The sequence below is a fragment of the Rhinoraja longicauda genome, chromosome 4 (assembly GCF_053455715.1).
Source record: "Rhinoraja longicauda isolate Sanriku21f chromosome 4, sRhiLon1.1, whole genome shotgun sequence".
NCBI classification, from domain to species: Eukaryota; Metazoa; Chordata; class Chondrichthyes; order Rajiformes; family Arhynchobatidae; genus Rhinoraja; species Rhinoraja longicauda.
The window spans coordinates 52,122,284-52,148,102 of NC_135956.1; the positions used below are offsets into that span (position 1 = coordinate 52,122,284).

Sequence of the window (25,819 nt, forward strand, 5' to 3'; positions counted from 1 at the left end):
AGCGGTAGAGTTGCTGCCTTACAGCGAATGCAGCGCCGGAGACTCAGGTTCGATCCTGACTACGGGCGCCGTCTGTACGGAGTTTGTACGTTCTCCCCGTGACCTGCGTGGGTTTTCTCCGAGATCTTCGGTTTCCTCCCACAATCCAAAGACGTACAGGTATGTAGGTTAATTGGCTGGGTAAATGAAAAAAAAAAAAAAAAATTGTCCCTAGTGGGTGTAGGATAGTGTTAATGTACGGGGATCGCTGGGCGGCACGGACTTGGAGGGCCGAAAAGGCCTGTTTCCGGCTGTATATATATGATTATATGATTATGATTATGTGCCAGCCACCTGGAAACACAAGTTGAGCATCTCCTCCTACAGGCTCGATGAAAACAAGTTTACCCTTCCTGTTGCTGTGTGTTGGACACAATGCCCAAACCAGCAGCTGATACTTTGAGGCGGTTCTGCTACTCCCTGCCTTACATCCCACTCTAACAGATAACTTTCTCACAACTGACACAAAGTGCAGGAGTAACTCGGCGGATCAGGCAACATGTCTGGAGAGAAGGAATGTGACGCTTCAGGCCCAGAGATTATTGGGTTAACATATGATGAGCGTTTGACGGCACTGTGCCTATACTCGCTGCAGTTTAGAAGGATGAGGGAGGACCTCATTGAAACCTACCTAACAGCGAAAGGCCTGGATAGTGAATGTGGAGAGGATATTTCCACTAGTGGGAGAGTCTAGGACCAGAGGCCAGAGCCTCAGAATAAAAGGATGTACATTTAGAAAGGCGATGAGGAGGAATTTCTTCAGTCAGAGGATGGTGAATCTGTGGAATTTGCTGCTACAGACGGCTGCAGAACCAGCCAGTACCTGCAGTTCCTTCCGACACAACTATCTGACAACAACTTCCTCCGCTACGCAATATCAATTTGGACACATTGGTCTCCAACCATTTCCGACCAAGAACTTTCTGCACCTGCAATGTCAACCCAGTGGTAAAATAATTCTTCCACTCATCAGACCTGGAGAGGGGAGCAAGGCATCCTTGACCAGGCAGAGGGCTGCCCAGGAGTGGTTCGGGAAGACAACCAGAGGCAGTTGTGAGTAATTAACAGCAGGCACAGACCCACTGCCAACTTGGGCAACATTAAGTGATCCAAACAAAGCAACCAGTGGAGGAAAGGGCACTGAAAATACTCCCTAGCATTTTAGATCAGGTAACTGACAATTTACAGAAGCCAATTAACCTGCACACCATTGAAATGTGGGGGGAAACCGGAGCACCCAGAGAATTCCCATGTGGTAACAGGGAGAATATACAAAACTCAACACCCGTAGTCGGGGTCAAACCCGGGTCTCTGGTGCTGTGAGGCATCAGGTCTACCGCTGCACCTCTGCCCCACCCTAAAGGAAATTAAAAAATATAGACAGAAAATTCTGGAAATACTCAAAGGGTCAGGGAACATCTGTAGAGAGAGAAATGGGTTAACATTTTAGGCCGATGGCCATTCCAATAGATGGTTAGTTACAGCTTCTGTTGCGTCTCAGTTTAATCCAAGGAATACAATTTATAAACTTTTAAAATCAAGTCCGTTTTTGACTGTAAGAATGCATGTCAGTTTACGGATATAAATTTGACTTCCTACGCTGTTTTATATGATAGCTTTGGTTTTTTTCCATCCCGTCTCCATATAGGGTGATGTAGAAGAAATCTGTTCTCACAGTGTGGTGTCTGTTTCTTGCATACAAGATCCTGTTGTATTGAATTGACTGCTGGCTATGTGCTTTTGACGGATTTTCAAAGCCTGAATATTTCCAACTTGGATGCAGGAAATATTTCTCTCAATTAGATCCTTCAGTTCCTCCCTATGGATTGTAATTTCAACTCATGCAAGTTACATCAAAATGTTGGGAGTTGCTTTTAAAAGACTTTAATCCAAGATCTGAGGCGATGACTCTTTGCAAGGCTTAAATCAGAGTTTTACTGCTGACCCAAAGAGGGAAGAGGTCAAAGATTGGAAAGGAATCAAACATTGTTGCTCAGAGCTAAATCACTGAGTCATTGGCCACCATCATTACGTTAAAACCAAATAACTGATGACAGGAGCTGTTTTACTAAGAGCAGAAAATGATGGAAACACTTAGGAGGTCAGGTAGTTTCTGTGGAAAGAGAAACAAAGTTAACGATTTAGATAAACAGTGACTGTTTCTTTTTCCAAAAGAAAGGTCATAAACCCGAAACCTTAACTGTTTCTTTTTCCACAAATTATGCCGAATGTTTCCAGCATTTTCTGCCATAATTTCATTCATTTTGTAATTTATATCTCTGCAAAGTTCAAGGAAGTAATCTGCACACTTTATTGGTTGTTAAATAATCATAATCCTCAAATTAAAGATCTTCAAACATCAACCTGTGGCAAATCCATTAGGTAATCCTCAAAGTGGGAATCTTTAGACCAAGCACAGTAATGAGCAATTAATTGTGCATAAAATGGATTTGGTTCAAACCAATTTAATTCGGGTAATACAATTTTTAAACTTTTCGTACTGAGTCAACTATAGTTGTAAGGAGTAGGAAAAGATAAGATGAGGAATGATCCCTCAATAATGATATCTCCCATCTCTTTATGTCATAGGAAAAGCCTGAAGGGTCTTCAAAAACCTACCACATCGTTTGCCAAACCTACCGCCAGACGTTTTTGCCGTCTATAATCAATGCAAATTCAGTGAATAGGTTCATGCTCTCACTTTAAACAGCAAGACAGGTATGGGACAGTCTTTGCATGTTTAGTTTAGGGATACAGCACGGAAACAGGCCCTTCGGCCCACCGAGACTGCCGACCAGCGATCCCCACATACTAACACTATCCTACACGCTAGGGACAATTTACAATCTTTACCAAAGCCAATGAACCGACAAACCTGTATGTCGTTGGAGTGTGGGAAGAAACCAGAGCACCCAGAGATAACCCAGGCAGGTCCCGGGGAGAACGTAAAAACTCCGTACGGACAACACCGGTAGTTAGGATCGAACCTGGGTCTCTGGTGTTATAAGGAAGCAACTGTACCACTGTGCCACCAAGCCACCTCAAATTACCTCCCTTTGTACAAAACAACTCTCATTCACTCACCATCAACAGTCTGTACCCGCAGCTGGAGTCCAAGGTTGTGCTGGGGGCTCATCACCCAGAAGTTACTGGTAGCAGTGATGTCAAACACCAGCCAGCCTTCCTCCGAGGTCCAAACCGTCTGAGTATCCAGTAGCAACAGACCAGAATCTCTGCTCAAGAGGAAACATCGAATGGTTGAGTTTTAAAAAAGTTGGAAAACTTCTGCAATTCATAGTAAATGTATTTGTGAAAATATAACAGATACTTATCACATAGAAAGCAAAATAAAGCATGATTGAGCCCCAAGCTGTAAATTACTCGGAGTATTATTTACATCCATATGGAAACATTTCTGTTTAACATCAGAGCATCCTTGCTTGAAAACTCAATATCTGTATACATGAATGAAGTGTTGATGCAACTTGAATGGTTATTTTCCAAAGCAAAACTCAATTTCCAACATTTGCAAGTTGGTTTGCAGTGTTCTGGAAATTCAACTGGTGGGGGTCAATGCTCATGGGCCCTACTGTGATTTCCACCTCTGACACAAAGAGGTTATTCTGCTCCCTGTGCAATGCTCCTTTCAGACATTGTAGAGAAACTTTGTCCATGTTGTTGAGGGGGTAATCATCAGTTAGGCATTTCAAGGACAATGTGATCTTCACAGGGCAACTCTGGACTGTGACCCTTGGAAGCAACTCCCTACATATCCAAGAAATAAAAGCAGAAGTGGCGTGTCCAGCCCTTTGTGCCCGTACCACCATTCAATACGATCTTCCTGCACTAAACCCACATCCCCTCAAACTTACCCTAACCCTCTTATGTGGAGACATCTCGCCCACTTAACCAAGCACTTACCAACAAATGCCCACCTTTCCAGAAAGCTCTCAACCCAGGATTTGACCGATCTAGACTCCACCACACTCTAAGACCAAACCAGAGCACGGGTTGGACTGAGCGTAAGATACAGGCAGCGCCAAACTTCACAGCAGTGAACCATTGACCTCGGTCACTTGCAAGGCTACTCTGTTAATCCATAGTTTCCCAGTCGCAAAGAAGCACTGGCTTATTCCAAGTCTTTCCCCATTTGCATTGACCCGAGGGATTCAGGGGAACTCCAGCGTGGCGGCCATTCAGCAGCATTGGCCTCAGTATCCTTACCTCGCAGCATCTAGATGTTCAGAGTCAAGAGAAGAGCCAGCTCCGATGGCTTCAAGTGTGACTGGGGGTGTAGTGGAGGTTGAGGGGGATAGCATTGCCAAAAAACAAACAGCTTCTTGCCAAGTCACAACCAGAACTATTGGTACCGATTGTTGAGGTCACAAGCATGTCTCACCTGCAGTCATATGCAAAAGACAGTGGGAGGAAGCTTCGCCCTAAAGGAGGATGTAACTTCAGGAAGGATCACATCTGTCTGCAGGTGTATCAAACTGAAATAATCACTTCCTTCCGTTTCAGCTCCAGAGCAAATTTGTAAGTCAAACACAGAGGTCTCCAGTGCAAATATACTCTCAGACTCAATAGTGAACTTCAAGTAGCTCTTGGTTTATATCAAAACTGGTCATTTTTGCTGCCAATTGTCCAATGTTCAGTTTCTCCATCTCACTGCATTCTCTTCGCTTCTCTCGGATTAGTGCAGCCCAACCACCATGGCATGTATACACACGCACACACACTGTTGGCTGAGGAACTTATCCAACCTATCCTCATGGCAACCTTGGCCTCACCATGGAACAAGCATTCCCATGGCCTTACCCATCTCTCCAGCCCACTCTACCAAGGTGGGTATATGGAATGAGCTGCCAAATGAACTAGTGGAGGCAGATGCTACAACAAAAATTACAAGACATTTGGACAGGTATATAGGCAGGAAAGGTTTAGAGGCTATGGGCCAAACGCAGGCCCATAATTGTCGATTAATGTCGATGGGGCAGCTTGGTTGGCATGAACAAGTTGGGCTGAAGGACCTGTCTCCATGCTGTATGACTATGACCCCACCCCCTACCTTCTGTCCAACTCTTCTTTCTCCCTTTCCGAATCCAGACGAAGAGTTTTTGACCTGAAATGTTAACTCTTTTTTTCTTTCTGAAAATGGTGCCTTATATGCCAACTGTTTTCTGAATTTTATTTTTAGTCAAGGTGATATCATCACTGGAAAGACTTGCATTTTTAAATTCCTCTCAGAAGACTGCAGAAAGCAATACCCTTTAGTACTCTTCAAGTGCAGTCATTGTCATAATGACGAGAACTGCAACCAGTACGCAGCAGTAGAATTGCTGCCTCGTAGCAGCAGAAACCCAGGTTCGATCTCAACTACGGGTGCTATCTGTACGGAGTTTTTCCGTTCTCCCTATGACCACGTAGGTTTTCTCTGGGTGCTTTTAGCTTCTGTAAATTCCCCCCAGTATGAAGGATAGAACTAGTGTACAGGTGATCATTGGTTGGCGCAGAACATCGATCACCTGTTCAGATTAGTTCTATGTTATCCCACTTTCTCATCCGCTCCCTACACACTCGGGGCATTTAAACCAGAGCATCCAGAGGAAACCCAGGGGATCACAGTGAGAACGTGCAAACTCGACACAGACAGCACCCGACGCGAGGATCGAACCCGGGTCTCTGGCGCTGTGAGGCAACAGCTCTACCTGCTGTGCCACTGTGCCGCCCTTCATATAGCAGGCTACTGCAACATGAAATGATTAGTCAGGAGCAACGACCACTGCAATCTTTCTTCGAAAGCTTGATGCATAGATAAGGAGGGGGGGGGGGGGACGAAGAGAAGAATGCTGACAGTTTTGGATTACTCCAGCAAATGACCCTCTTCAGGCCTTTGCTTCAATGGCACGCGATCCAAGTTTTTTTTTTAAAGGCTCATTGTGCACCTACTGTTGTTTCGACAAGCCCGCTATACAAGCAAGCCATGGGACAAATGCACTTGCAAAGTGAACATGAATGATATCTGGTCGAGCACTTTTCCCAGCAGCCCCCAGACCCGCTCCCAACCCTGTAATTAACCAGGTGTGTTGAAGGCAGCCGGTCAGATGCAGGTGATGCAACAAATAACTCTTTCATTTCACTTCCAACACTTTGAAGCCCCCTTCGCTTCCACAGGTAGATCCATTCAGGCAGATTTGGCTTTTGGTACGATCAGCTCAAGCGTGACCTTTGTACTTAAAAAGTTTAATAACCACCCAGAATTCAAAACAAACCCTTTGGTTTAGCTAAATCTCCTTCCACCAAAATGAAGGCATAATTAACAATCATTAGGAAGAGGATTGCTTTAAATAGTTATTTTGCAACAGGACACACCATGTTTTCTGGCTCCACTCTCCCCTCAGTGATTTGTGACAGGACAGTAAAATTCTTGCACCTTCTGAAGGGAAAACTGGGTTTTGCTTGTGATAGAACAAAGAACACATGATTTAATGTGAACACAATGCTGCCCATTGTGCAATCTACAAAATGCCCAATTGTTTCTCTCCAACTAAGCATGAAATTAGATTATTTATAGTCTTTGAAAACATCTCAAAAGTGGATGTATTCTATCCATGCCTATTATAAACATGTGCTAAGAGAATACCCCACAGCAACCCCAGCTATTAAATTGATAATCAGTGAACTTAAAGGTAAACCATGTTTTCGCTGGGCAGGAAACCTCTGTAGGACTGAACAGAAGATGGGAGCACAGACTCAGCCAGTCCATTTGGTTTCAAACATTTCTTCAAACAAAAGTAAGAGGCACAGAAGGGGCAGCACAGTGGTAGAGTTGCTGCCTTACAGCGCCTGAGACCCGGGTTCGATCCTGACTACGGGTGCTGATTGTACGGAGTTTGTACGTTTTCTCTGGGTGCTCTGCCTTCCTCCCACATTCCAAAGACGTACAGGTTTGTAGGCTGTGTAGGAAAGAACTGCAGATGCTGGTTTAAATCGAACGTAGACACAAAATGCTAGAGTAACTCAGCAGGACAGGCAGCAACTGTGGAGGGAAGGAATGGGTGATGTTTCGGGTCGAGACCCTTCTTCAGACTGATCTTCAGTCTGAAGGGTCCCGACCCGAAACATCACCCATTCCTTCTCTCCACAGATGCTGCCTGTCCCGCTGCGTTACTCCAGCATTTTGTGTCTACCAGGTTCGTGGGCTAATAGTCTTCGATAAAGATTGTAAATTGTCCCTAGTGTGCAGGATCGTGCTAATGTATGGGGATTGCTGGTCGGCAAAGAATCTGTGGGCCGAAGGGCCTGTTTTCACACTGAGTCTCCAAACTAAACTAAAGGTAGTCGGTCTGATGTCACAGCAATCACATCTCTATCAGCAGAGAAAAGTTCTGTAATCTGAAATAAACCAATTTGAAAGATGTACCACCATTAATGTAAACCAGACAACAAGAACACACAATAAAATATATTTTACTTTCTAAAATAATGCCAAGTATCTGCGTTCAAATATAGAAATGATAAAGTACAGTGTGCAAAGCACTGGAATTAGATTAAATGTATTGATTAAAAGGGAGATACAATAAAGCTCCGAAAATCTGGAATCTGATTGTTCAGAAATCCAAGTGTTCTGACATTTGACTCAATCATTAGCCTAGCATGATGCGAGTGTCTTTTGGGTGTCCTTTGATGTCTCATTTTCACACCTTACCCTTCTTTATCTCTGTGTCTCCCTTTCCCCAAACTCTCAGTCTGAAGAAGGGGCTCGATCCAAAACGTCACCCATTCCTTCTATCCAGAGACGGTGCCTGTCCCGCTGAATTGCTCCAGCATTTTGTGTCCATCTTGGGTGTGAGCGAGATGTGCAGCTCGAACCAACAGTCTGGAATGCCTAGCGCTCTGGGATCGGGGTTGGACTGGAGTCTGAGTATTTGGCGAGAGATGGATCAGGGTTGTAAACACTGGGCTGGGGTATTGGAAATGTGGGTAGGTTTGAGACTGGAGCCTGGGTTGAGACTATTTGTATATGTCAGCTTGTTTAATGAGCTGAAACTTGTAAACTGAAACTTAAATGGAGTCTGTTTCCCACTTCCACTCATCTGGTTCACTGGAAAATTTATTATACCGTATAATATGGAAAAGCAAAGTGAAATATAAAGTGTTTCTTTGGGTAATAATCGGACCAGCATCCCATACTGTGGGAAATTTGCACGGGTACATCAGGTAGCGCAAGAGAGGAAATAAACAGTGTAGAATATAGTGCTGCAGAGAAAGTGCAGATATTAAAAAACCAAGCAAGGGCACATTAAGGGTTGATTGGAAGATCCTTGCATACGAGGTCTGTTCAAGAGTCTGATAACAGTGGGGAAGAAGTTTGACCTGGAACATTACACCACAGTTGCTCTCTGCATGTACAAAATCTGATCCCATGTTATTGAGAGAGACCAAAGCCTTTGCTTAAAATTCTTTAACAAAACCTTCACAAAAGCACTCAGTAAGGAAAATGAGATTGCATCAATATGAAATAGTTAATTATTTTTACATGGAGCACATGGATGCTGTAATCTTAAGCAAAAAATAATGTGATGGTGGAACTCAGCGGGTCAGGCAGCATCTGTGGAGGGAATGCACAAACAACATTTCGGGTCGGGACACTTTCTCAGACAGTCTGAAGGGATTGTGGGCAGAGCTGTGGCGAAGACAAGTTGCAAAGGTACAGTCAGCTACAGTGTAAAGAGGAAAACTTTATTCTCATTACAAACACAAAATACGGGGCTGTGTCTCGAACGATACCTCGTGCATCAGTGTGATGAAGCCGAAGCCAACTGTTAACCACATGCTCAGCGTTTGATTTCACCACCATGCCCAACAATGCTGGAAAGTTCCTCTCAGTTCTACACGTTCAACAGCAAAGCTGATCTACTCCCACAGCCCTGGCAACAGCGAGTGCTCGTCCGGACCACCTCCAGCTTCACGGGCAAAAATAATTCTTAATACAACATAATCTGATAAATCCGTGAATGATTCAGGATTGCCCTCTCAGCGTGCACAAAAGCTCAATTGTACACAAGCACACACACACAAAAAGAGCATTTGTCAGTGTGCTCAGTCCAAAAGGGCTGCTCTTAAATCACACCTTCCACCGTCGCACCTTAGGGGGCCGTTTCCTCAAGGTTGTGCTTTTCAACACAAAATCTTACAAAATTGCAGACTACCGATATCTAGTGGTGCAAAAAACAGACTTAAAAAAACAACCTCTCTAAAGTTCTGCAAGAATATTAACGGCATGAGAAAGTGATCACCAAGTACTGGAACTGCCAGTAATGTTAATATGCAGCAGTGCTTTCGTTGAGCCATGTGCAAACAATGTTGCTTTGAAATTGGATGTACCGAACTGTACCCCCCCAGGCGATTCCATGCTGGGAGTTCATTTTCCAACACAAACTAATGTTGTCCCGAGTAGAATAAATGGCAAACAACTTGAGATCTAGTTGATGTATATCAGTTGTGTGTGCTTACCTGGAATAAGCTGTGCAGAGCAGCAATTGGCAACACAGAACAAATCAAAGTTTGAGGGAGGTATGAAAAAAAAACAAATGCACCAGTCAAAATGGGGGCGGAATGTTAAAGCAGCTTCTTCACGAGTAGCAGGAACTACATTTTAGGCAAGTTTATAAGAGTGTAATGAGACAAAGCAACGAGACCCAATGCTCAACATTAGATGGGAGGTGGATTCTGAGTTTACACATTGATTCTCATTCGACTGGGAAAGACGAGTTTAGAATGGGTTCATAAATGATAGGAGCAGAATTAGACCATTCGGCCCACCGTCTACTACATCATTCAATCATGGCTAATCAATCTTTCCCTTTCATCACCATTCTGCTGCCTTCTTCCCATAACTCCTGACACCCGTACTAATCAAGAATCTATCAATCCCTGCCTTAAATATATCCATTGACTTGGCCTCCACAGCCTTCTGTGGCAATGAATTCCAGATTCACCACCCTCTGACTAAAGAAATTCCCCCTCACCTCAGTCCTAAGGGATCCTTTAATTCTGAGGCTATGACCTCTGGTACTTGACTCTCCCGCCAGTGGAAACATCCTTTCCACATCCATTCTATCCAGGCCTACCATTGTTAAAATTCTTAGAGGATTGGACAGGGTAGATGCAGGAAAAGTGTTCCTGATGTTGGGGGAGCACAGAACCAGGGGTCACAGTTTAAGAATAAGGGGTAGGCCATTTAGGATTGAGATGAGGAAAACCTTTTCACCCAGAGATTTATGAATCTGTGGAATTCTCTGCCACAAAAGGCAGTGGAGGCCAATTCACTGGATGTTTTCAAGAGTGTCGGATTTAGCTCAGGGCTAAGGGAATCAAGGGATATGGGAGGAAAAGCCACAATAGGGTACTGATTTTGGATGATCAGCCATGGTCATATTGTATGGCAATGCTGGCTCGATGGGCCGAATGGCCTACTCCTGCACCTATTTTCTCTGTTTCTATATTCGGTAAGTTTCAATGAGGTTTCCCCCTCATCCTTCTAAACTCCAGAATATAATGGTAGAGCATTATAAAACACTAGTTAGGCCACAGCTGGAAGACTGGGCGATTCCGGTTGCCTCACAAATGCACTGGAAAGGGTGTAGAGAAGATTGACCCAGGACGTTGCCTGGGAACGAGTGATTCAGTTATCACCACAGACTGGGTAGGATGGGCTTGCTTTACTTGGAGAGGAGAAAACAGAAGGAACTGGAGAGAAGTGTAAAATAATTGGGGGATACGGATTAGGCAAATGGTAGGAAATTCTTCCCCAAACCAAAGGCATCTAAAACTAAAGGGGCTTGGGGTACAACTTAAGTGGAGATCTGAGGAAGAACTGTTTCACCCAGAGGATTGTTGGAACGCATTGCCTGAAGGAGCAGTGGAGGCTTTGGACTTTAGACGAGATACAGCGCAGAAACAGGCCCTTGGGCCCACCGAGTCCACTCCGGCCAACGATTAGCACAATAAGAACAATTCACAATTTTACCAAGGCCAATTAACCTACAAACCTGTACGTCTTTAGAATGTGGGAGAAAACCTGTTGCAAGGAGAACGTAGAAACTCCGTACAGAGAACGCCCATAGTCAGGTTCGAGCTGGCTGCCCCATTCAACTTATCATGGCCAATCTACCCCCCCCCCCCCCCATGCCATTTCTCTCCCCGATCCACTTATCCCTGGACTCCTTAAATATCTAGTCTTATTAATCTACTTTTTATCTGAACTCATCAAGTGAGCATCTATGGATGTTCACTATGGACAATTACAAAGATTTGCCTTCATTTGAGCAAAGAGGTTTCTTCTCGTCTCTCCCAAATGGCTGTTCCCCTTCCCATACAGACTGTGGCCCCCAGTTTTTAGAATCCATTAGGGAGAGTGAACAAGGTGCCCAGGTCTACCCCCTCGACCCTTCCAACAACTCCATGGTTCAACCCATCATTCTTCCAAGCTCCAGAGAGTGGAGGCTTGGCGTAATCAGTCTTTTCCCCCTGTGCCCTCCTCATTCTAGAGCTGTCAAGGGACTCCAGAGCACAGCAGAAAAGTGAAAGCATAAGGGGAGTTGGGTGGGTTGGTTGGTGGACAGGAACCCACCTGTTTGCATCCTCCTGCAACACCTGGTAGATGCCAATCTCGAACGTTTCATTTTCAAAGCGGCTTCTGACCCACTCCTTGTAAATGCGGAACTCCGAGGCTGTGACAGACTCCCCCTCCGGAATTTGGGACAGGTTAAATTTGTACTCTTGGTGGTGTGGCTGGTAGAGAGTGAAGTCCTCTTGCTCAACTGCAAGGAAAAGACATTGGAAATTAAAAAGCAGAAGGAAACCCCAACATTACACAAGGCTATACACACACACACACACACATACACATTTTCAGTAGTGTTAGGGTGAATAATCAATGAAATTAACTTGTAGGAAGTGTATGCAGAGCAATACAAAGTGGGTAACCAGAGATGAACTTTTCTGACAGAAGAATTCACTTATGAATAATTAGCTTTCAGGAACAGAACCTTACATAACCTGGGGACTCCCATAAATCCTAATCAGCACCTACAGTGCTCACATCTGTGTGGCAACAATTGTACAGAAGACCATTAGATGGCAGCCCACATTATATCACTGAGCAAGGATGAAAATTTACAAAACAAACTGCAGATGCTGGAAATCTGAAACAAAAACAGAAGATACTGCAAGCACTCAGCAAGTTAGGCAGCTGTTGGAGCTAGAACCCTCGTGATTACTGACGGCCGGTCTGTTAAAGCCTACCGGATCTCCTGGTTGCTAACCATTTTAACTTCCCATCTCAGTCCCATACTGACCTTTCTGTCCTGGACCTCCCCATTGCCAGAGTGAGGCCGCACGCAAATTGGAGGAACAGCATCTCTTATTCCACTTGGTTAGCTTACATTCCAATGGTATGTACATCGAGTACTCTAATTTTAGGTCACCTCTAACAACCCACCCCTTTCTCCCACACTCCTCATTCCCCCCATCCTCCACCTGGACTCGCACCTATTGTCCCCCCCTCCCTCCCCACCCACGTACATCCCCTCCTCTGGCTTCACAATTCACAACTCTTCAAATCCTTTTCTCTCACATTTCTGACCTTTGTGCAATCATCTGCCTATAAAATACCCCCTCTCGTGTCCCTCCATTATCTGCCACACTTTGTCCTGCCCCTCCTGCCTTCTAGCTTTCTACTCCCCCCCCCGCAATCAGCCTGAAGGTTCCTGGCCCAAAACGTCACCCATCCATGTTCTCCAGGGATGCTGCCTGACCTGCTGAGTTACTTCAGCCCTGTAAATCAGCATTCACAGTTCCTTATTTCCACACCTCATGATCGCATCTCTTTATCATTTTTATTTTCTGTTATTATCACCCAAATCGCTAAACTAATCATAAGCAAACAGTAATAAAGTGATGTAGCACAATAACAGGTCCTTCAGTCCACCAGGTCAGCACCAACCTTCTTACACCCATTTACACTCACCCCAGTTTTTATTCTCCCCACTTACACATTACTGTTCCCCCACTTCTACCGCTCACTTACACAGTAAAGACAATTTACAGCAGCCAATTAACCTATTGACCGCATGCAGTGCAGGAGGAAACTGGAGCACCCAGAGGAAACCCAGTCACAGGGAGGACATGCAAACTCCACATAGACAGTACCCGAGGTCAGGATTAAACCAGAGTCCCTGGCGCAAGGTCATGGCTCTGCTAGCTGTCTCATTTAAATTCTTACCCAAAATGTTATCAAACTATCTGTGGAATTGCGGGATGGGGGGGGGGAGGCCGATGTAGAAGGGTGGGGCAGGAGACAGGCCGGGAGCATCTATAAATCCATAATCTGCTTGCACCATCCTTCAGGTTTTGGGTTCAAAATCACAACATTCGTTGTGTGAAACGTTTCTCCCTCACGATAGGTAGCAGCGGTAGCAGAGCGGCTGCCTTACAGCGCCAGAAACCCGGGATCAATCCAGATTACAGGTCTGTAGGTTCTCCCTGTGACTGATCGGGTTGTCTCCAGGTGCTCCAGTTTCCTCCCACACTCCAAAGATGTACAGGTTTTTGGTTTCTGTAAGCTGTAGATTGTCCCCGATGTGTTGGATAGTGCTTAGTGTATGGGGTGATCGCCGGTCAGCATGGACTCGATGTGCCGAAGGGCACATTTCCACACTGTATCTCTGAAGGCCAAAGACTGCTTTTGTTCTTTTTCTGCTGGTCATCTTCAATCTGCATGCTCGGGCTTTCGATCCTTTTGCCCAGAACTGGGCACAACTCTGGCTTTGGCCAGTCCAGGACTTCACTGAGGTCCGGCACAGCTTCCTCAAGTGTCCTCTCTGGTTTCCCTTTGAAAATAGAACTACTACTCGACTCTGGCTGGCTTTTGCAGGGACTAGTTCAGACAATTGTGTCAAAGGGGGTCAAGAGCTACAGCATATCAGACTCAAAGTTGCCCACCCCCACAGGATTTTGAAAGTGAAAAACGTCTATTCAAGAGGTATTTAATAGGTGAATAATAAGTCTAACTAAAGGTTTGTTATATTGTTTCATAGAGTATCACTGTACAAGTGTCAATAGAAGCGATTACTTGTCAATGTCAATAGTCATCCTCGGTTAAAGTATTGTTCTTAAGAGAGAATGTGCCCGATTGCTGCCGGGAGGTTCTATGAAGCATTGTTCCCTCCTATATTGTTTAAATTCAAGACAGCTTATTTTTTCCTTGTCGGTTTCTAAAGATACTATTAAGTGATTCTCCAGTTCGCAAAACACATAGATACATAGACAATAGGTGCAGGAGTAGGCCATTCGGCCCTTCGAGCCAGCACCGCCTTTCAATGTGATCATAGCTGATCATCCACAATCAGTACCCCGTTCTTGCCTTCTCCCCATATCCCTTGATTCCGCTAGCCCTAAGAGCTCTATCCAACTCTCTTTTGAATGCATCCAGTGAATCGTCCTCCACTGCCTTCTGTGGCAGAGAATTCCACAAATTCACAACTTTCTGGGTGAAAAAGTCCTGCTACTGCTATCCAAATATGCCGCTATTACATCTTTAATAATAGACTCCAGCATCTTCCCCACCGCTGACGTCAGGTTAACTGGTCTATAATTCCCTGCTTTCTCTACCTCCTTTCTTGAAAAGTGGGATAACATTAGGTGCCCTCCAATTCACAGGAACTGACCCAGAATCTATAGAACTTTGGAAAATGATCACCAATGCGTCTACGATTTCTAGAGCCACCTCCTTGAGTACCCCGAGATGCAGACCATCGGGCCCAGGGGATTTATCAGCCTTCAGTCCCATCAGTCTATTTCTCGCCTAATGCAAATTTCTTTCAGTTCCTGTCTCCCTAGATCCTCTGTCCTCTAGTACATCTGGGAGATTGTTTGTCTTCCTTAGTGAAGACAGATCTGAAGTACCTTTTCAACTCTTCTGCCATTTCCTTGTTTCCCATAATAATTTCACCTTTTTCTGCCTTCAAGGGACCCACATTTGTCTTTACCAATCTTTTTCTCTTAACATACCTAAAGCTTTTACTATCCTTCTTTATATTCTTTGCCAGCTTAACCTCGTACTTCATCTTTTCACCCCGTATTGTCCTTTTTGTTACCTTCCGTTGTCCTTTGAAAGTTTCCCAAACCTCTGGCTTCCTGCTACTCTATGTTATACACCGTTTATTTAGTTTTATTCCATCCCTAACTTCCCTTGTCAGCCACGGTTGCCTCTTACTCCCCTTAGAATCTTTCTTCCTCTTTGGAATGAAATGATCCTGGATCTTCTGGATTATGCCCAGAGATTCCTGCCATTGCTGTTCCACCATCATTCCTGCTAGGATCCTTTTCCAGGCGATCTTGGTCAGCTCCTCTCTCATGCCTTCATAGTCCCCCTTGTTCAACTGCAACACTGACACTACTGATTTAACCTTATCCATCTCAATTTGCAGATTAAAACTTATCATATTATGGTCATTACCTCTTTGCGGTTCCTTTACCTTGAGTTCCCTTATTAAATCTGGTTCATTAGACAACACTAAATCCATTTCCTGTGAATTTCCTTCAGTTCCTCCATAACCCTTCAAGTCCATTGACCCTTCACTCCATTCAGGTCCTGTCTAGCACATCTGGGAGATTGTGTCTTCCTTAGTGAAAACAGAACCAAACAAAGTACCTGTTCAACTCATCTGCCATTTCCTTGTTCCCCATAATAAATTCACCTGTTTCTGTCTTCAAGGGACCCACATTTGTATTAACTAATTTTTTTCCTCTTCACATACTGAAAGCTTTTACTATCCTCCTTTATATCCTTGGCTATCTTACCTTTGTACTTCATCTTTTCTCCCTGTATTGCCTTTTTAGTTACCTTCTGTCGATCTTTAAAGGTTTCCCAATCCTCTGGCTTCCTGCTCATCTTTGCTATGTTATATGTCTTCTCTTTTATTTTTATACTGTCCTTGACTTCTCTTGTCAGCCACGGTCACCTCTTATTCCCCATAGAATCTTTCTTCCCCTTTGGAATGAAATGATCCTGCATCTTCTGGATTATTCTCAGAAATACCTGCCATTGCTGTTCCACCGTCGTCCCTGCTAGGGTCCCTTCCCAGTCAACTTTGGCCAGCTCCTCCCTCATGCCTCCATGGTCCCCTTTGTTCAACTGAAATATTGACACTTCCGATTTTACCTTCTCCCTCCCAAATTGCTGATTAAAACTTATATTATGGTCACTACCTCCTAATGGTTCCTTTACCTTGAGTTTCCTTATCAAATCTTATCCCTTAAAAATAAATTGTGTTTTAACCACGTAATACAAATAGTGTTCCATAAGTTATCACTCGGTCAGAGCAGAACAACTTGCATTGGATTGAGTAGCCACGGGTCAAAGGGAGTAGACAGGAGGTGAAGTGGGTATTGGGGAGAAGGGGCAGTTGGTGGGGTGGTGCAGGAGGAATCATTTTAATCACAGCTCATTGTGCTTATTTATACAACTCACTCCCCAAAGAGCAAAGGTTTCTTACTTTCCTGGTTTTTATCAAGTCAAAATCCCAAATCTCTTGAACCAACACAATTTAAGTCCATTTAGTTATCATTACATTCACTCAAAATAAACATTCACTATTTAGCATTTCCCCTTATCTTAAACCTTGCCTGATTAAAAACAGGCACTTTTTCCTTAGAGGCACATGGACATTCTTGCAGATGCTGGAACCTTGAGCACAATACAAAGTGCTGGAGGAAGAGAGTGGGTCAGGCAGCATCTGTGGAGGAAACATGCAGGTGCCTTTTCGAATCAGGCTGAAGAATCCTGACCCGAAGCATCACTTGTCAATTCCCTACAAAGATGCTGCCTGCCCACTCTGTTCCTCCAGCAATTTGTATTTCGACCTTTTATTCATGCCCTTTTAAAGGCATTGCAATCCAACATTATCAAAGACAATAAAGCACATTTCTCTTTGATACTCTTACCAAGCTCCAGAACACCTGCCTTACCCCCCTGCCATTTAATCATGGCTGATCTATCTCTCCCTACAAACCCCATTCTCCTGCCTTCTCCCTCTAACCCCTGACACCCATATTAATCAAGAATCTGTCCACCTCTGCCCTACATCAGTGGTCTCCCTTTCGAAGTGTACATAGAATGCATTGAACTCGCCCGGGAATGATGTTCACTGTCACTTGAGCGGCCACTTGCTTTCTCCATGTAGGAAGTCATGGTGTGGAAGCTTGCCTTGCCACAGCTGCAGAACACCCGTCTCGCCCACCAATTTAGAGCAAAAGTGTCTCTTTGTCTTTTTTCATAGCCTTAGAGGACTGTGCTTCCTGCATGAATCTGCATCGCCAAACTTGAATGCTTGATGTGACTCATCCAAGGTTTCTGGGTTTGGTGGAAACACACTCCTCCAATTGGTACCAACCGTGGCATATTCATTATGGTTCACTGCCAAGTCGGTAGACTGGGTGATTCTCAACACACTGAACAACACTGAATATAGAACAGTACAGCAGAGGAACATGCCCTTTGTCCCACTATGTCCAAGCAGAACATTACACCCCCCTCTTCTGAGTCCTCATGCCCCCCCCCTCTTCTGAGTCCTCATGGCCCCCTCTTCTCTGAAGTCCTCATGGCCCCCATCTCCTCTGAACATCCACCTTTCCCCCACCAGACATCGCCTTGGCCTCCATCTACTCGCCTGCCCTCATCCGACCCCAACCCCCACACTTGCCGTGTGTTCACCATCCCCCCTGACCTCCCCTTTCAGATACCGAACGGTCTGTCCTCAACAGAGGGCTTAACTTTGCTCCCCTCTGCCCCCAACCTCAGCGAGTTCCGGGTCCGCCATGACGTGGAGCTCTTCTTCCGTCGCCTCTGCCTCCGGGCCTTTTTCCATGGGAAGGAGTCCTCACCCCCCAGTGATGACCCCTCCCGTCTCCAGCGGAACCCCCTCCTCTTGGACTCCCCCGGCTGGCCATCTACCTTCATTAGACCTTAATGAAGTGGGACATTAACCACCTCAAACTTTCCACTCCCCTGACTTTACTATCCTATCTTTACTATGGATGTCCAGGCACTCTACACCTCCACCCCCCCACCAGGAGGGTCTTAAAGCTCTCCGTTTCTTCCTCGACCGCACAACCAGCCAATTTCCATCTACCAATACTCTCCGCCGAGCAGAGCTGGTCCTGACCCTCAACAACTTCTTTGACTCCTCCCACTTCCTCCAAATCCAAGGAGTAACTATGGGCACTCGCATGGGCCCTAGCTATGCCTGCCTCTTTGTCGGGTACGTCGATCAATCCCTGTTCTAGGCGTATGCTGGACCTATCCCCGAACTCTACCTCCGCTACATTGACGACTGCATTGGTGCTACCTCCTGTACCCATGCAGAACTCACTGACTTCATAAATTTCATCACTAATTTCCATCCTGCTCTTAAATTTACTTGGACCATCTCCGACATCTCCCAACCGTTTCTGGATCTTGCCATCTCTATCACAGGAGACAGGCTTGTGACCGACATCTACTACAAACCTACTGACTCCCACAGCTATCTGGACTACACTTCATCCCACTCTGTTTCCTGTAATAACTATATCCTACTCCCAATTCCTCCGTCTACGCCGCATCTCCGCCCAGGATGAGGTGTTCCATACAAGGGCATCAGAGATGTCCTAATTCTTAAGGGAACTGGGGTTCCCCTCTTCCTTTATAGATGAGGCTCTCACTAGGGTCCCCTCAATATCCCGCAGCTCCGCTCTTGCTCCCCCTCTTCGTAACAAGGACAGAGTCCCCCTTGTCCTCACCTTCCACCCTATCAGCCTTCGCATACAACATATTACCCACCAACATTTCCGCCACCTCCACCGGGATCTACTGGCCACAACCCATCTCCACCCCTTTCTGCTTTCCGCAGAAACCGTTCCCTCCAAAACTCCCTAGTCCACTCATCCATTCCCACCCAAACCACCCCTTCCCAAAGTACTTTCCCCTGCAACTGCAGGAGATGCAACACCTGTCCCTTTACCTGCCCCCTCGACTCCATCCAAGGACGCAAACAGTCTTTCCAGATGAGGCAGAGGTTCACCTGTACCTCCTCCAACCTCATCTACTGTATCCGCTGTTCCAGGTGAGAATGGCTCTACATCGGCGAGACCATGCGCAGGCTCGGCGATCGTTTCGCTGAACACCTACGCTCAGTCCTTCTTAACCAACCTGATTTTCCGGTGGCTCAGCACTTTCACTCCCCCTCCCATTCCCAATCTGACCTTTCTGTCCTGGGCCTCCTCCATTGCCAGAGTAATTGGAGGAACAGCACCTCATATTTCGCTTGGGCAGTTTACACTCCGGCGGTATCAACGTTGACTTCTCTAACTTCAGATAGTCCCTGCTTTCCCTCTCTATCCCCTCCCCCTTCCCAGTTCTCACCAGTCTTCCCATCTCCTACTACATCCTATCTTTGTCCCGCCCCATCCCCTGCCATCAGTCTGAAGAAGGGTCTCGAGCTGAAACGTCACTCATTCCTTCTCTCGAGATGCTGCCTAACCCACTGAGTTACTCCAGCATTTTGTATCTACCTTCGATTTAAACCAGCTTCTGCAGTTTTCTTTCCTAACCATGTTAAACTAATCACCTCTGCCTCACAGAGTCCATATCCCTCCATATCCATGTACCTATCCAACATCGTACCTGCTTCCACCACCATACCTGACTACACGTTACAAATGCACATCACTGTCCCTGTTAAAAAACACTTGCCCCACACATCTTTCAGCTTTGCCTTCTCACCTTAAAGCTATGCCCTCTAGTCTGACATTTCCATCCTGTCAAAAATGTACTGACTGTCTATCCAATCTATGGCTCTCAGAATTTTATATACTTCTATCAGGTCTCCCCACAGCCTCTGACGTTCCAGAGGAAATAAAATGTCAGAGCAGTAAAATTACAGACATTTCATAAATGTGTTAACACGCTGAGGTAATGCTAATTAATCACAAAAAATATATATTTTGCACATCATTAGAAAAACAAGCACCTCATAGATAGCTGTATGGAAAACAGATGGGGAATCGGGAGGGTGGAATTGAAACCCTTCCCCAAAAAGATGATTGTGGGAGAGAAAGTGGTGGCAGATGGAGAAGGAGAGAGAGAGAGAGAGAGAGAAAGAGAGAGGTGGTGGATAAAGGAGAGGAGGGGAGGAGGGGAGGAGGGGAAAGAATGGGTGTGCAATGGAGGGGAGGGGGGACAAAGAAGGGGAGGGGGGCAGAGAAGAGGAGGGGGACATCCGAGAGTGGGGGGGAAGGAGGAAAGGAGAAGGAGGGGAGAGCCTGGAAGGAGGGAAGAGAGAGAGAGAGAGAGAGAGAGAGAGAGAGAGAGAGAGAGAGAGAGAGAGAGAGAGAGAGAGAGAGAGAGAGAGAGAGAGAGAGAGAGAGAGAGACAGAGAGAGACAGAGAGAGACAGAGAGAGACAGAGTGCGTGAGCAAAAATGAGGGTGGAGAATTAAGCAGCCCACAAATCTCAAGATCAAATACCAAACAAATGGCAAGTTGTCAAGATGGAATGCACATTTTAGTCTTTATCACTTTACCAGGGATTCCGCTGGATTTAAAAGATTTAACACACCCTCAATGTCTGTTCTCTTCCAAGACTAGCTTGGCTGAATGGAATTTGCCAGCTGCACAGGACAGCAAGTTACATCTGCGATTCACCTTTGAGAGCTCAAAGAGCTGTTATTCAACTTCCACGTTTGCCACATCAGCAGTTCTGGAAGGGCTACATTCTCCATTAACCTGAAACGGCCACGCTATCCCCGGCCACACAGCCGCTCCCACAGCCCGACCTCTGCTCGTCTGCAAGGGCCTCTAAACCACTGCATCTTTCGAATGAATCTTTTTTTAATTGACAGCTAAAATCTGGATCCATTATTAATGTGTAGTCACGTTGGCAAGGCGAAAGACATAAATGATTAACTATCTACATTAATAGCAGCTCATTATGTCACTTGGGCTGATTTACACAGGTGCATGGGGGCGCAGAAGGAATGTGCCCCAGGGCACATCTACCCCAGGACTGGGGCCCACAGTCTGTAACACAAGCTGCAGGTGCAGGGAACTATTACCACAGCAGTCAACTCACTCTTGTTCACACCACCTTCCCTGTGCTCCATGAAGCCAGCACGTAACCCATCAGGTCAACAGAGCTGGTGCACAAAACTTCACCCAGCATTCTCATCGGGTTTCAACCAATAAACCCACCTTGCTGAAAAGCCAACTTTAATAATACTAGTCGTACACATCCGCGTAATTTTAAAAATTCAGTGACGGTCTCAGTCAACCTTAAACAGAGGACTGTTCAGTATAAACAGAGATCTTCCTGGTAGCATTGAGTGTGATCCACTTAAACATGGGACTCTGTCATTCATAAAATCATTTATAATTTCTTTTTATTATGTAATACCAACCAAAAATGTCCAAAAGAAAAATATATTGAGAAAGGTACATCATACCAAAGGAATCGTTCACAACAGGTTTTTAGGCTAATGTTGGAGAAATAACTCCATTGGCATTTTTGCCCATGGATGCTGTTGGAAAGGCCAATACCTACTGTTCATCTATAAATGTCCCTTGTTTCGAGTCATTGTTAGAGCATTTCAGAAGGTAGATAAGAGTAGATAACATTGTTGGGTATGGAATCACATGTTGGCCCTACCGAGTGATGAGCAGTTTAGCTTCGGTCTACAATAACTTGCATCCCGACCCAAAATGTCATCCTTCCATGTTCTCCAGGGCTACCACCTGTATCTGAAATACTTATCCAGGAGATATCCAAATGCCCATGTGTAGTGATACTTGCACTAAACTGTCTGCAAAAATGAATTTCACTGCACCTCGGCACATGTGACAATAAAGTACCATTGAAGCTCAGTGTTCACACACATGGTCCACTCCAGTCCGGGAGGGGGTACCCAGTCTGATGGCAGTGGGAGGTGGATCAGAAACCTGAGCCATTTCATTGCAGATGCTCTCGACCTCCAGCTCTGAGTGGAGATGGTTAAGACCCAGCCACCCACCCATCCCCACATCACCGGCAACAAAAATACATTCGGAGGCCCGGGGACGGAGAGAGCACGATTCAAATCTTAGGAACCACACGACCATTTATAAACTGCTCGACTCCTCTGCTCAAGGTTTACTGTGCATCAAAAACATTCCTGAGGCTTTGAAGCTTCCTAATCATTCCCAGTTATCCCATCCTTCTCCTTTAATCAAGCTCATGTTGGATAAACATTGAGCAGAGTCGTCTGTTTGCTATAGTGTTGCACATTTTTATTCTTTAGACACAACCTGACGGAGAAATCACCATATTTTTAGCATTAGTGTCCAAGATTATCTATTTCTTTTTAAAACACAGATTTACACCTGCTTTTCATTCGTTCATTTTAGTCCAATTGTTCTGCGCGTACTTGTTAAAACTTGATAAATAAAACAACCACCATTTTATGTTGCACCTTTTAAAACAGCACATTTAAAAATTAAAAACAAACATTGATGCCATTGAGGCAGAAAGCCAAATTTTTTGGAGGGAGGTTTGAAGGAGTCTTAGAGGAGGCAGACAGGGGGACGACGTATAAAGGGAGCTTTGGATCACAAGCAGCTGAAGGCAATGGCCACTAAAGAGATCAAATTCAGGGATGAGCAAAGGACAGCACTGGAGGAGCAGAGATCTTGAAGAGTGATAGAGATAGGACGAACCTTGGTATGTATGAAGCCAAGGTAGAAATAGTCTGGTTTAGCTTTGGCCTGCTTCCAGAGAAAGGGAAAGAGGGATGAAGATTTCAGAGGGCAGAGCCACTGCCCCAGCTTCAGAGACCTCAGTTCAATTCTGTACACTGGGTACTGTCCATGTGGAGTTTGCACATTCTTCCTGTGACCATGCGAGTTTCCTCCTGGTGCTCCGGATTCCTCCCACATCCCAAAGACATGCAGGAAGACAGTTTAGTTTAGAGAGACACAGTGCGGAAACAGGCTGTTCAACCAACCAAGCCCGCAACAAACAATGATCACCCTGTACACGAGCACTATCCTACACCTTAGGGGCAATTTACAATCTTAACTGAAGCCAATTAACCTACAAACCTGTACGTCTTTGGAGTGTGGGAGAAAACTGGAGCACCCAGGGAGAGTTCATTGTTCACAGCAAAGTGTCCCAATTGTGGTGGAATTTTGGGAAGAAATTACGAGAGTTTGGGGAGAATAAGTTATTGGGCAAATGGGTGGTGGGGAGGAGGGGGAATAGGATTTTTATATGAGCTGGCATAGACAATAGGCCAAACGGACTCCTCTGTGTCACAAGGACATATGGAACATGGCAACGGCCATGGATTGGAGATGGCAAACAGAGATAACGCTGAGAGGTTCAACCCTTGTAATAACAACGAGAGGCCAAGGCCCTCCTCTATTCTCCTATCCACTTTCCTCATTCCAAGAGACAAGAAGTGTGAAAGGTGAATTTGGTGAAATAAATCCTGTGCAGATTATGCATACCCTTGAAATAAGATAACATGACAACCATGCAGATCATGTGACTGGCAAGATAGCCACACACCGACAGGAGAAGAAAAATAGTCTATGTTCATCTTTGTTTCCTGCAGGTCATAAGCGTCATGGTGACCAATGGAGCCATGTCTACCCAATGTGTGAGGCTACGACAACAATTCATCCAAAAATAATCCACACACATCAGTTATAAAACCTAGTCAGACTGACTATAGAATCTGACGAAGGGGCCCAATCTTCGTCATGTTCTCCAAAGATGCCGCCTGACCTGCTGAGTTACTCCAGTACTTTGTGTCTTTTTTTGTAAACCCACATCCGCAGTTGCTTGCATCTCCAGTTATAAAACAACGATTCTTTTCCCTTTAAAATCAACGTGCATCAAAATCATCTTGCCTTCCGTTTTCACTCCAATTTCAACCCGCTTTGGAAAGCAGGTCTTGAAAATATCCCGGGAAAATGGTTTAAAAGGTGGAGAACACAGAGTTTTTTGGGGGTTTTTTTTAAAGAAAAGAAAATGTTACTGGAGCGAGGGGAAGGACAAGATGTGGCCGAGGTTCTTGCAGGTTTTGTAATTTGCTGCTGAGCGCCAGCATTCCTGGAGCTGGCCGCGTCCACGACCCACAGGCGACCCCACAAAGCTGCAACCTGACGGCAACAACAGCGACAGAAACAGGTGGTGCTCCGTAAAAAAGTGAAATTACTTTATCCACATGCTTGGAAGGGAAGCTCCTGTCAGGAGTAAGATATGTACATTTCCTTGGGGTCCCGAACGTAACATTTTTAAATAAAGCAGCTGCTTTCTAATGGCTTTTGCCACGGCTCAGTTTGTAAAGCTAACCTCTCGAGACTGAGGTTGTGGGTTCAAGTCCTGCTCCAGGAAACCGAGCGCAGAAATCCATGCCGACCAGTGGAGTGGAGTTCCCCAGTGTCAGATGCCATCTTTTGCCGCAGAAGTTGAATCGAGTTCCTGTCACCTCAGGTGGTGTAAAAAAGGTCCTGCAGATATATAGGAGCCCACTTGGCCCCTTAGACCTGCCCTGCCATTCAACACAGTAAATCCTCGTTATAACAGAGCATGAGAGGGGGGGAATGGTGTCCGTAATTGCCGATTGTCCGCTATAACCGGGTAAGGAATTTACTCCAACCACCTAGCAGCACTTCCGTGAAACAATGCGGCTGTTTACAAATACAAGGTTCTTGTTAACAGATAAAAATGTGTTTTTGTTACTTCAAGTTAAAAATACTAAAGGCTTTTTGTCACGTCGTATAATGGAGATACGTGTCAATTGAAGTGATTGCTTGTCAATGCGAATGCCTCGTCAATTTCAATACGCTCTGCAGGGTAACTAGCTATGTTCTGACAGTCCACTATAACCGATATCCCTTATAAGCAGGTCTGCAATAACGAGGGTGTGCTGTATTTGCAAGGCTAAACCCCGCCAAGCCTCAGCTTCTCCTCTGTGCCATTTCCCAATACCCGAATCTTCTAGAAATTGGGGGCAGTTAAAGAAATAGATCAATGGTTCAGCCTATAGTAGAGTATTCCAGAGATTCACCATCTTGAGAGATGAACTTCCTGTATAACTCACCTTTAAGTGACGTGTAACTATATCTTTGCATTTGAGACTCTCCAATGAGATAAAGGCAGCTCAGTAATTTGAAGGCTCACCATTCAGATTTAATATGTAGGAGCTGCAGATGCTGGTTTAAACCAAAGATAGACACAAAAAACTGGAGTAACTCAGCGGGACAGGCAGCATCTCTGGAGAGAAGGAATGGGTGACGTTTTGGGCCGAAACCCTTCTTCAGACAGTCTGAAGAAAGGTTGAGACTCGAAACGTCACCCAATTCAGATTTAATATGTTCCTTTTACCACCTCACACACCAGAGCACTCCACCAACAATGCTGTGATTTGTTCAAATGCAAGCCCATCAGCCTGAGCCATTAACCTCTATTTCTCTCCAGATGCCCGATGATTTATTCAGATACCGTGACAATGTAGGAAACATGCTAACACGCACAGCAATCGCTACAACAACTGCAACGGGTTAATAATCAGAGAATCCGCTTCATTGATACGGGTTCATAGATAGCTGGGATAAATATCTCCCCGCCCTTTTTCAAAACCATTCCACTGGATCGTTGACTTCAGCAGACAGGTCTTGGTCCTGCATCTTGGCCGCA

The 25,819-nt window shown here is 45.3% G+C and overlaps 1 protein-coding gene across 1 annotated transcript in view; it reads right to left on the minus strand.

Moving 5' to 3' along the window:
* bmp6 (bone morphogenetic protein 6) overlaps positions 1-25,819 on the minus strand; it is a 133,270-nt gene that overhangs the window by 89,076 nt on the left and 18,375 nt on the right. The window contains exons 2-3 of the mRNA XM_078397728.1: positions 11,675-11,864; positions 3,124-3,272 (exon numbers count right to left, since the gene is read on the minus strand). Coding sequence (XP_078253854.1) covers positions 3,124-3,272; positions 11,675-11,864 — 339 coding nt within the window. The remainder of the gene's footprint in view (positions 1-3,123; positions 3,273-11,674; positions 11,865-25,819) is intronic.